Here is a 12,438-nt window from a genome sequence, read left to right as displayed (position 1 = left end):
AAATATTGAAAAGGAATCATGCTGTCAACTCTGCTTATGAAATAAATTAGGTTTACTAATGGTTATATTTCCCCTCATATCTACAGTGGGAGCATAGAGTTCCTGTTCTTCCAAGTTAGGATGTCAAATGTATTTCCTGACAGCTCCAGCTCACTTTTCATTATTGATAAGTTAGAGCAGTGTGGCTGTTAGCTGCTCTTGTGTAATTAGTTCAATGAGGTTAGGAAACAGCCAGAATAGAGAAGAGATGAAAAGTACTCACATATAATATGATAGTGGCACCTGAGCTCCCTCTGCCCTGATGCCAAGCTAACACTCAGGATGTTACAAAATGAAGGCATTGTGCCTTGTGTCTCACTGTTCTCCTGGTGTTATGTCCTAGGGACAGAGCAGTTATCCTCCCACTAAGGAAGGAAAATGTGTTTGAAGCTAATTTGGGGAATTGGGTGTATTGGCAATTTGAAAGGCAAGTAAGTGGGTTGAAGAGATTTCATCATGCTGAGGTGAGACACAGAACAAACCCAGAGTGAGTGCAACAGTTCATTTTATTTTTTTAAACTTAGTTAAATTAGCCAGTGTATGTGAGAATGCCAAGATATTGTCTTGCCCCCACCCCCAATCCACAGGTTAACTGAAGGGGTAATTCATCTCTCATTCACAGAATGGATTTAGCTCATTGCTTAAAACCTTCCATGCTAAATCCCATATAACGATGTAAGAAAATGATTCTATATAGCAGCTCTTACATGAAGGTTAACACAGTGTAATAATGAAATCTAAAAATACAGTTAAGATAAATTACAGGAAATTATAAATAAAAACAGGAAAATTCTCCATACCCAAAATCTAAAGCTTATCATAAACAAAAAGAAGGTTTGACAGATGTTCCACTGAATTAAAAAAGATGAGTATAAGTGGAATTTGTATCAGGAGAAGAAAAAATGACTAACAGCAAACTAGTTTGCCCAAATATGAAGGGATACATGTATTCAATATAATTTGTATGGAAGAGTAAAAATTTCTGTCTTTAGAATGTATCTGATGTAAAGATTACAGATAATGTTATTTTCCAGTTGGAGTTTTTGCAAGTTGATACACTGCAAGAGATTTGGGGACTTGGGAAAATTCATGGATGTAGTGTGAAAAGCTACTACATCATCACAGGAAAATCTTGCCAAATCAGAAGGGACGGAAATAGAAGATAATCTTCTTAGATATTAAAAATAGCCTTGAAAAATAAGGGGAAGGTAACAGAAGAAATAGAAGTCTATGAAGTATGTAGGCAGCTGCTGAGTCTAGAAGCAGCCTGCCAAGAAAGTGAAATTTTATACTGAAAGCCAAAAATTAATTTCTCGCTTCTAACTAGGGAGTATCTGATTATGACGAGTATGGGTGGGCAAAGAAGGTAATTCATGTTTTGGAAGGAATCACTAGGATTGTCAGAAGACTTGCAGTCTGAGACTTTGTGTCTCAGTTTACTTTCCAAAGCACAGCTTAGCAAGATTATCTGTGACTTCCAGTTGTGGATGGAGATAGGAAAAAAGATCATGTGCAATATCTTCCGTTTTTCTAGCACCTGTGTTCCACTGTCCTGGTTTTAGGTGGAATGATGTTACATTTTTTCTTAGTAGCTGGTACAGTGCTGTGTTTTGAATTTGGTATGAAATTGTATGAGATTGCCTTAAAAGGGGAATTTGGATGTGAGTAAGACCGAGTATGAATGGAAAAGGAGTTTCAAAATTAGAGGACTGGTCAGAGACAGATACAAACATCAGGAAAAAACAAACAGAGAAAACATCAGCAAATAACACACAGCATAGAGAAAGAGCAAATCTAGCTGGAGAATATACTCATACCAAAGAAAAAATTAGCAATCAAGGTACTGCAAAGACAATATTTACCTATAGCTAGAACCATAAGTATGAATAAAACAAGAAAACAGTTAAAATTCAGAAATTGCTGTATGTCCATAAAATTTTTATGTGACATGAAAAAATGTGTAGTTTTAAAAATTGATCAGAAGACTGTTTAAAGAGTATAATTTATATACTCATTTCTGACCCCAGAGAGAATAAAGTGGAAAAATTCTGGATTTAGGGAATTTTGCAGAATTTTCTCTGAAATACTGAGAATGTGATACTCAAAATAGTATCTCACTTGGACAGAAAGAGAACTTAAATCTAACACTAGACTCTAGTTTTCAAGGAATAGATGCTATAGAAAGGTAAACTAATAAACAAGCCATCAAAATCTAAGAATAGAGAAGAGTAACGATTTCCTATTAGGACATGAAAAGCATAAAAATACCTTAATATTGGCTTGACTGATTCTGACAGATACTCACCATGCACAAGAATCTCTGGCATTTACTGCTTATAAATCTGTAAAAAAGGTAGGTATCTAAACACAGATTTCAATGTCCTGAATTTTGGCACCTGAGTTTGAAAATACTGGATTTGCAACAGGCTTCCATTGGCACCATAATTACCATGATATCATCCTATTTGGTTTTAATCAAAGGCTGGTAATAAGTTGCATTTCTTACCGTCTTTATGAATAAGTAGTTCCAAAATTGCATAGTATAAAGAATTATATGCTAAAGCTAAAAATCCTATAATAATTCTGACATACTTATGCTCCCTACAGAAAATGCTACAATATAAAAATCTAACAGTTTATTGCAGTCTATTAATGGGCCGGTTTGCTAACAAGCTTCTGCAGCTAACCCTGTTTAGGTCTTCCAGCAAGGGGGTTCCAAAATAGGACTTTGTTCACAGTAGAAAGCCTGACATTACAACAAATGTTATTTGAGCAGTGAGGAAGCCATAACTTCATATTCTTTATTAGATTATATATAGAAATTCAGAACTGCAGCATATACCAGCAGCTGCATTTGTATTTAATGTGCTCCTCAGACTGTAACGAAGTATGGATGGAAAAGTTTAACTCAGGTAGAAATTCCTATTTGGAAAAATATTTAGAAGATGAGTCTTGCCTAAAATATAATGTTCTCTAGCTATGAAAATTATTTTCTCCAAGAGCAATTTCTTCTCTGTAAGACAAAGATATAAAGACATACTGTCATATTTATTTGTCTTTCTCTTCAAACATAGTAATTCGTTCCTGAAAAATTCATTCTATTAGAAAAAAATACTGGAGCTCATTAGCAATTTCTTTTTACTTTTCCCTTAAGTTTTGAGATTGATTTCAGGGTGGACTACCAAATTGCATGCTCCATATTCTGCCAAATAGCAAACACTCCTCTCTGAGCAACAACTTATACATATGGTACATTTGGGGAGAGATCTTGCTTGCCAGCAAAGTTAAAAAAGTCTGTTGGCAAGCAACAAGAAAGTGGAGAGGGGGGGTCTGTAAACTGGAGGTTCCCCAAACTCAACTAAGTTTGCTTTTATCAAAATTGACAAAAGGTAGATGTGAATGTTTCATAAGAAGTAAGTTAAAAATATAAGCAACTTGACAGATGGTTACATATTAAGCATGTCTTTGAAACTTGTATCACTTTTCTTAATAAAAGCATCTAAATTATTTGTAATCAGCTCAGATTGTTTATTGACATCTATCCAGCAAAGTCATAATAGTCCACACTTGGGACCTTGTTAGGAAGTGAGACACAAACAAAAATAACTTATGAAAGATTACCTGAGATACTTGAAACTTTTTAACATATATCCTCCTTCTATGGAACAAGAGAGGAATGTGCAAGGACAGGAGTAGAGTTCAGACATAAATTTAAAAGAAATTTGGCCTATTTGAATGCTTGTCTGTCTTAACAGGGGTTTTGAGTTAGAGCCCTCTAGTTCTGTCACAGAGATCTGAATGCTTCTGAGGCAGATGAAAGGTGCAAATAAACTTCTGGATCTCAGAGTTAATGGAGAGGAGGATTCAGACAGCTGATCCAGGGTAACTGCTGCTTTTGCAAAGCAGGCAACAGCCATAGAAGTCTTATGGAACCTGCCAGGCAGCATGATTTTGCCCCACACCTGTAGTAAGTCAAGCTACCTACCCTCAGCACAACCCTGTGTTTAGAACACAGGATCCTGGCCTAAATCTTGCCTAGTCCAGGTGTACCCTTCTTCCCACATGTGCTTAAAGAAAGAGGCTGTTATGTCAGATACAATAGCACATTGTCAGAAGAACAAGTCACAACTTGGCCACAAGAGTTTTCAGTATAACTCTTTGAAAAAACCTAGGGAAAATAAAAATGTAGCAAGGTTTCCAGAAGATGTGCCACTTAGCAACATTACAGGAGTCTACTAACTAAAATTCCACCAGAAGTTTTCCTCCTCAGGCCATATTATAAGTAGTAGTAATAGTTAGTAGATGTTATGGGTTGATCCTCAGAATCCTAATTATGAAAAATAATGAATTTGGCATGGATAATTGTAGTACTACAATTTTAATTCATACTTCAAGAGTGCAGAAACAGATACACAGACAGTAGAGAACTTTTTGAACTGAATTATGCTATTTTTTTCCCTCCAGATTAATTGCGTGCTCTTCAACTGTCTCAATGATCAACCATCATCAGGTCTTTCATTTCACCTTCATGCTCATGCTTTCCTGAATGATGCTACTTTCATTAAATTTGTTTTCTTTTTCTTGCATTTAAACAGTTCCTTTTCATTCATTAACAAACCATATATGAACATTTGTTGTCCATATGAAATTATGCCAATAGAAGTCTTGCAAACTGAAATAGCTATGTTTTCCCACTCTGAGGGCTGGAAAACTTGTCAGTTGAACTATAACAGGTTGCTTTTGCCAAGTTTTCTGGTTACAACTGAATAGGAATATCTGTGAAATTAAGCAACATTTTCATATTTGATAGTTTGTCAGTTGTCTAAAAAAAAAGCTAACTGATACAGCAATCTTAATATGGAAATATATTAGCAATATGCTCCTCTGTGTTGATCACTGCAGAATCTCTCTCATTTGGCATAGCTTCAAGAATAACTATGAGCATGGCAGGATCCTTGGCTTAGCCATCTTCTTGCACTCATGTTGGTGTAGTAGGGTAACTAATTGTGCAACTTCTGTGCACATAGTCAGTAAGGGGGAACTATAAAGACAGCTTCTGAGATGCTGTGTACCCGGTTTCCAAAAAATGTCCTGTTTTCCAACCTGAAGCGTCCTCCTGGATGAAGAGGGAGATTTTTGATCAGGCTGCAGGAAACCATTCTCTCAGCCCTATCAGTTGACTGCATTCAGATCAGTGGTGCAGCTCACATGCAGTGCAACCCCACGGCTGGCGCACACAAACCCCTCTTGGGGATGCTCTGAAAGGCAGGTGCTTTCCTTTTGTCCATCACGGAGTTGGCTGCCCCTGTCACTGCCTCCAGTGGGAACCGAATGGGTCACGTTCGGCTGCGTTCGGGCACTCTTCACTTGATGCCTCCAGCCCCGTGGAGCAAACACGTGTACCTTGCTCCTATTGAGTGCTTCCATAAAGGCATGCCCTAGAGGCAGCCAGCCAGCCAAAGTAGGCAGCTTCTCACACAAGGAACACAAACATGCCATACCAACATTTAATATTTATTATCGTACCTCTTATTTTGCACTGCAATGGGATATATATATGTGAAAAACGCCAATCGCTTGTTTTTAATTTTTTTTAAGTTTAATAGTAATAAAATGGTTATAAAAATAGCAATGTAATTAGAGTAGTAATAATCTGGACAATTTGGATTAGGACAATATGAGACAATAGAAACAAAGAGTTACGGAAAGTCCAGGTACCTTTTCCTGGGCAACATAAGCCCAAAAAAGGACACACGTTAACAGAGGATTAACCCTTAAAAACAATAGCCTGTTGCATATTCATACATCTCATACATGATGCATCAATTCCATTCAAACACAGGATTCTGTCTGGTCATCCTCAACTTCTTCCTCTTAATCCTAATGGCGTCTTCATGGCTGAGCGAGTTGGGGAGAAGTTCGTTTCTTCTGATAAGAGAGCAATAAATTCTTTTTCTCTGAAAGATTTAGGTGTCCTATGGCTGCTATCTCACTGCCAGTCATTTCTTTTAAAAAAGTATCTTACATAGCATCGTTTCTATTTTAACATTATGTTATAACCTAAAACTATATTTAACACACAACGTAAGAGAATTAATCCAGCATAACTTTCTAACATAACACATATAATATTAATTTTAATATTTGCGAAAAGCCAATCATAAAATACGCATTTTTCACATATATATAAAAATATATATGTTCAGCTACCTGTGCATCCTGCGAGACTTCTACGATATGGCAGCAGCTGGAGGTATATAAACCATAATAAATAAACCATCACTCAATTTCCACATCAATTTTATATCCAGAGAACAAATAAAAACTCATATTTTTCGACGTTTTGATATGTGAATGTCAAGCTTTAATAAACAACATTTACCTCCAGAGCGTGAGCAGGGCGAAAACCCGCATGCTTAATGTCAAAGCATAACATTAGAAGCAACATCTGTCAGAAAACTGAACAGACATTCAAGTGACTGGTTTACAGTGTCGCGGAGGCTCGCAGGCTGGCAGCGGGATCAGCTCCGCGGCGCATCCGCAGCCGGGCTCCGGCCGGGCCGCTCGGGGCGCGGCTCGGCAGCCCCGGCCCGCCCCCGGTCCCGCCCGCGCTGAGGCGCCAAGCGGCGAAAGCGGCGAACGCAGCGTGGCCGCGGCACCATGAGCGGCGCCCAGCCCGGCCACGAGCCCGGCCCCCAGCCCGGCCACCAGCGGAACGGGTACGCGAGTGCAGGGCCCGCGGGAGGCCCCGCCAGCTCTTCCCGCCCGCCGTCCCGCGGCTCCCTCGCCCACCGCCACCGTGCTCCCCTCGCACGCCGGCTGGCTAAACTTTTTCCGGGCGGGCCGGGCCTCGGGGGAAACCCTGGTGGCGGGGGGTGCGGCCGCCCCAGCCTCTGAGGGCGGGAGGGAGCGAAGCTGGAATCCTCCGCGGCGGGAGGGAGGGAAGCTGGAATCCTTCGGGACGGGAGGGAGGGAAGCTGGAATCCTCCGAGGCAGGACGAGAAGGGTCCGCGCAGCCGGGAGTTCCCCGGGCAGCGCCGGCCGCCGCCGTGCCGGGGGAGATCCATCGCGGTGGGGAGGCCCATCCCCGGTGGGGAGGCGTTTCCTGGAGCCCCTGGAGGCTCTGTGGTGAGGGCATGGCCTGTTTTACATGGGTTTCGTAATGGCTGGGATGGGAAGAAGAGCAGGTAGGGTGTCTTGTGTTCATCATTTCCGGAAATGAGGACCGGCGTGAATAATAGGCAATTAATTAAAGTCAGAAGTGACTCTGTAGAAGTGAAGTACGTTCAGTGAAGGAAAGTGTTCCTATACTGCTTAATTGAGGCTCAGTATTCAAACACAGTGTTTCTCTTTACAGGTTTGATGGGTTATCTCCCAAGAAAATTGTGAATACAACTAATTTGCAATGAACTGAGTACTGTTTTTCTGTAAGAAAGATTGAGTTTTCTCTTTGAAAACCTTCCCTCCCAGTACGGAATATGTAATGACCCTATCTCAGTACCTATATAATGGGAAAAATGAGAAGCCTCAAGTAAAGATAATCCCACATTCATTTAATCTAGTAATGATCATAAAATATGACATTTAAAGAAGAAGCTTGTATTAAAGGTCATCAAGAGCCCATATCCTGTTTGGCTTTTGGGGAGCAAGAGCTTGGCTGAAGATGTTTACTTCTTATTTTTTAATACACACTAGATTTTTTACCTGTGATTTCAATGCCAAGGTATTGATAGTTGGTCTTCAGTAGTATACATGATACTGGGGAATAATACTGCTTGAATAGAGTTGCAACATAATGCACATGACATCAAAGATAAGGAAGCAGAGGAAAAACTTTTAAAAGAGTGAGATTGATCTGATACCCCCCCCCACTCCTTCAGCTGTACTATATTGTTGTATAGCTGTCATAATTGCCATATGAAAAAAATTTGAGATTATAAATTCCGGTTTAGGATTCTCAAAAGAAATTTTCATTACGTTAGACTGTTTTTTTAAGTAGCTGAATGACATTTGTTCCTTTTTCAGATGGTGTCACAGCTTACTTGAAGTGAAAAGGGAAGGCAGTGTTCTGTAGTTATAGAATCTTTTTCTCTATTTTCCCTTGAAATAACCTTTACAAAATTTTCTATACACTACTAATTATTCTAAAATTTAGGTTTTTCTTTCCCCCATTGTCCTTAGCAGTATTCTTCATAGCTTTCAGTTTCTGTTATTTTTATTCAGAAGTTCCTATGGATTATCCTAAGGGTAAGCCTTGATTGCCTGTCTTACAGCTAGCCATAGTATTTTCCTAGAGTAGCTTTCATTCATGCAATTCTAGAGCTTGCAAATGAGCATAAAGAAGATTATCAGCTGCCCCAAATCCATAAACTAATTTTCATGTGTGTGCTTGACTGCTAGCCAAGGCCTTGGCTTCTGCTCAATCAGAAATTAAGTGGTTTATACCCATTTCACACTCTTGAGTTCTTGTGCATTGAATTAGGAAATTGTCTTGCCAGACATGGTGATATTAAGTCGAAGTAATTGAGTAAGGGCTTTGGGGGGGGGGCGGTTTATTTCTCTTTGATGTAAGTCTTCTGCTTATTTTTTAGCTATGCTCTTCTCCCTGTGAAGTTGGTGCTCTGAGGGACCTCCACTTACATATAGTTCTGTATTTATTAGAAAAGTAAATACTAGCTTTTGTTATGTTTTGAATAAGTAGAGTTGCTAGGGAATAATTTAACAAAAGGAGATCTCACGACCTCTTAGTTCAGAGTACTGCTATCTTTCTGGGGCCCTTTTCCCTGAATGTTTTATTCAGTGTAGTTCTGCATTGTGTTTTATCCCTCTCCAAAGACATCACTGTGAATGTCACTTAGCCAGAAGTGATCATTGAGAGTCCAGTTGTGGTTTAGATTTTGTAAATCCCTTTTTTGGAGATATTTTAAATAATCATACAGCTGAAACATTTTCTTGATGTTTTAGTTAACCTGGCAAAGTTCAGTTTGGCACAGAGTGGTGTATGTCTTTAATCTCTTCTTGCTCTGAGCACTTTCCCTTCTTGGTAGGATATAGCCCCAGCCCTTTAGTTACAGTGAATCAAGTTAGTTTGGGCATTTTTAGAATCACATTCTTGATTTGTGTGTTTGCTTTGACAATTGACAGTTCTGGGCACTATTTGCAATGTTGTCAAAGTGTGAGAGAGGTGTGTGGGTTGCATCAAGAGTGTGTGTTCTTCCCTCCTTACTTTGAGATGGTGGCCTTAAAGGTGATCCTCATTCATTCCAAGAACAAGCCAAAATTGCTAACTTATAATGTGCCACATACAGACTATTTAAAACTAGCAATTTGCCTTTGGTAAATAGCACATTGTAGGTTTCTAAAGTACAGTTTTATCATTGTTTTCACTCAAAAACTGAAACCTCTTTTATGGCAAGCTAACTGCAAGCCTCTAATACTTGGTTTTAGTTATAAAAATAATGATTAACTAAACACTTGCCTTCTAATGTTTGTCTTCTGAAAGTGCTGGTGCTAGTGTTGCTGGGAGATGTCTTGCTGCTTGCAGTTACCTGTGATGAATTTTTCTGCATGGCTGTACATCACAAGACAGGCATCTTCGTCTTAACCTGTAGTTTTTTGTAAGAGGAGCCCAAAAAGAAAAGTACTGTGCCCCTTGTATTTTGATAGGCTAAATCATTGTATTTGGGTTGTTCCATTGGTTTGGTTTTCAGGTTGTAGCAATGATAGGTGAGAAAGTTTGGGGGAAATTTCTTTCAATTTGATCTTCTGTTTGAAATTTTCAAAGCTTAAATGTATGTGTGGAGAGGGAGATATCTGCCTTTCTTTTCTTTGAGCTGAAAAGCACAGAAATTCCCGTTGTGTCTTACACTGTCTGAGCAGGCTTTCACCCATAAGTAGGCAAGAGAAAATTCCTTCCTCCTTCCCCCAAATCTACCCTTCAGGGCAGGGAAAGAAGCAACCTTTTGTGGCACTTCTATATATTATTTCTAAAGGAAAAGTTCTTGAACCCATCTCCTGTCAGTTTTCAGAAGGCTTCATAAGACAAAATCACAAGAGAAAATTAGCAAGGAACTGTTGGAACGGCCTCAGATCTTTGGTGGTAAATGTTGTAACAAGAGGTAAACTTAGGGTGATAACAGATATTAATGCCTGCAGAGGAAGTTACCAAATAGGAAGCTACTGAGCACTTGTAGGCAGAAGTACAAAATAACTTAGATTAGAGGTTGGCAGTTATCACAGTCATCATAAAAAAGATTATGTTGTTTGGGTGAGAAGAATGGCAGTGCATGATATACCCGAACCTTAGAAATACACAAGGTGTTATCTATAAAGGATAAATTGCTCTGTCTTTGAATTGCTCAGTGCTCTGAATATCTCAGCCTTCTTATCTAAAAATGTAATTTGCAACCTTGCTTGATGCCTTTTCCTTGAAAGGAAATGTTGCATGTATAAGTTCCTGGAAAGCACTTGAAACTGATGGTTTTACTATCAAAATATTAGTGAATGTGTGGTCTTAGCCACATTGTGATCCTGGTTACTTTAAACTTGAGCACATTAAAATAGTACAATTTGTAGTAACTCTATGTCTGTGGTGTTTACTGATGGCTGGTTTTTTCTGTCAACTATTTTTTCAGCAGTGAAGCATCCTGCAAAAAAAGAGAGGATTATTTGGAATGGCCTGAATATTTTATGGCAGTAGCTTTTCTGTCAGCACAAAGAAGTAAAGATCCAAGCTCTCAGGTAAGAAGGTAATATATAATAATAAGATAACCTAATCTATATTGCCAATCACATCAGATGTACACATAGTGGTTTCAGGAATTTCTTAATAAAAGTTATTTCAGTGTATAGCTATTCAGTTTTTAACATAGTCAGCACCTTCTGTTACAAAAATTCTCTTTTTGGGCCTGACCTCATATGTATAATTCTGTGTACATTTGTAGCTTGGAGTTTTATAAATCATCTTTTCATCTGGAAGTTAAAATAACACATGCATTTTGTCTCCTTTTTCCAGTAAATACAGTCACTTTTAGAAGAGGATAAAACTGCTGCAAGTTCTAGGTTGTAATTTTTTAAGACACAACATTTTACAAGTTTCTTTTCCTCACCTGTAAGAGTATTTGTTTTTTATTGGGTTGACTGGAATTTTCTTCTAGTTTGTACCTCCCTCAGGATCCCCTGTTCTGTATGCTTCACTATCTGTTTGCATTTTTCACATGTTTCATGTGCCTCTGGTCAATATTGTTCAATATTGATTTCAGGTGATTGATACAGCTCCTGAAACATGCTATTTGTTCTGCAGGATCCAGTCATCCTGTTAGTCATCACCCTTTGTGTGAAAAAAATCAAGAAGCAAATCACAGAAAAATAATCTGTTCACTTCATTCTGTCCATTACGGCACTTAGCTCTCTGAAGGTTATTCACTTGGGGCTAAAGTTTTGTTACCCAAGGGCTGGTTGAGAAACACCTTGTGTGAATTAAAATTAGTACTGTTGCAATTTCAACAAATAATATAGGCAGAAAACATAAAAATGGGACACATCGTCATTCTTTAAGAAGAGTCTCTTTGTAGATTTAGGTTGAAGCAATAAAGGGTGAGAGTTAAAAGGTTTGGAATTTTAGTGCATGTTTGCAACAAGCCACAAAGTCTTGTGAGGCCTGCATAAGCCAACACGTGTATTTCTGTTACATCTTTCAGAACTTGTTGCTCCTACTGCTGCTGGAAAGCTAGTCTGGGGAGCTGAACTTTTGTGTTTACTAGGGTTCATTCAGTGCTGTTTCTGCTCCCTGAACTAGGTTTTTTCTTAAGCAGACAAGGAACAGTGCTAGCAGGCTGGGATGGGAACAGCATGACCAGAGGGGTAGCAGAGTTACATCTGCCCTGACTTATTTCAAAACCCCATCAGTTAGGTACAATTGTAGCCCTGCTTACTAGATGGTGTGACTTAATATATTAAGTGAAGCTTGTATCTCTTAAATGAAAATCGTAGGACTGACTATTAGACTAGGACTGACTGTCTCATCTTCATTGTTGACATACTGTTTTGCATGCTGTTAGTACTATGTAAATCTGATTTTATTTAGGTTGGTGCCTGCATTGTAAATTCAGAAAACAAGATTGTTGGAATTGGATACAATGGGATGCCTAATGGTTGCAGCGATGATGTACTGCCCTGGACAAGAACAGGAGCAAATAGACTGGACACAAAATATCCCTATGGTAAGGCTTCTTGTGGTTGGCAGGTTAGACTTGTGATGTCTGTATCTATGAAAGTTCAGCGGGTAAAGTATCAATCAGTTTTCTTCCACTCACTTGATATTGATAATGTGTCCATATGTGGTACACCAGAATAAAAAATCAGTCTTTTTGAAGGACTGAATTCTTGGTGAAATAGGTT

General features: G+C 38.9%; 1 protein-coding gene across 7 annotated transcripts in view; it reads left to right on the top strand.

The window, feature by feature from the left end:
* DCTD (dCMP deaminase) overlaps window positions 1-12,438 on the top strand; it is a 191,187-nt gene that overhangs the window by 165,577 nt on the left and 13,172 nt on the right. For 2 of the 7 annotated variants that reach the window (XM_036382254.2, XM_036382257.2), the window contains 2 exons: window positions 10,677-10,779; window positions 12,125-12,260. In XM_036382254.2, the coding sequence (XP_036238147.1) occupies window positions 10,729-10,779; window positions 12,125-12,260 (187 nt within the window). In that variant the 5' untranslated portion in view covers window positions 10,677-10,728. Of the gene's footprint in view, window positions 1-6,655; window positions 6,759-7,087; window positions 7,168-10,673; window positions 10,780-12,124; window positions 12,261-12,438 lie in introns of those variants that run through there. The other 5 variants (XM_036382259.2, XM_036382255.2, XM_036382252.2 and 2 more) reach the window with 4 other exon arrangements.

Source organism: Molothrus ater, chromosome 4, assembly GCF_012460135.2.
Source record: "Molothrus ater isolate BHLD 08-10-18 breed brown headed cowbird chromosome 4, BPBGC_Mater_1.1, whole genome shotgun sequence".
NCBI classification, from domain to species: Eukaryota; Metazoa; Chordata; class Aves; order Passeriformes; family Icteridae; genus Molothrus; species Molothrus ater.
This window is presented reverse-complemented; position numbering and strand designations above follow the sequence as displayed.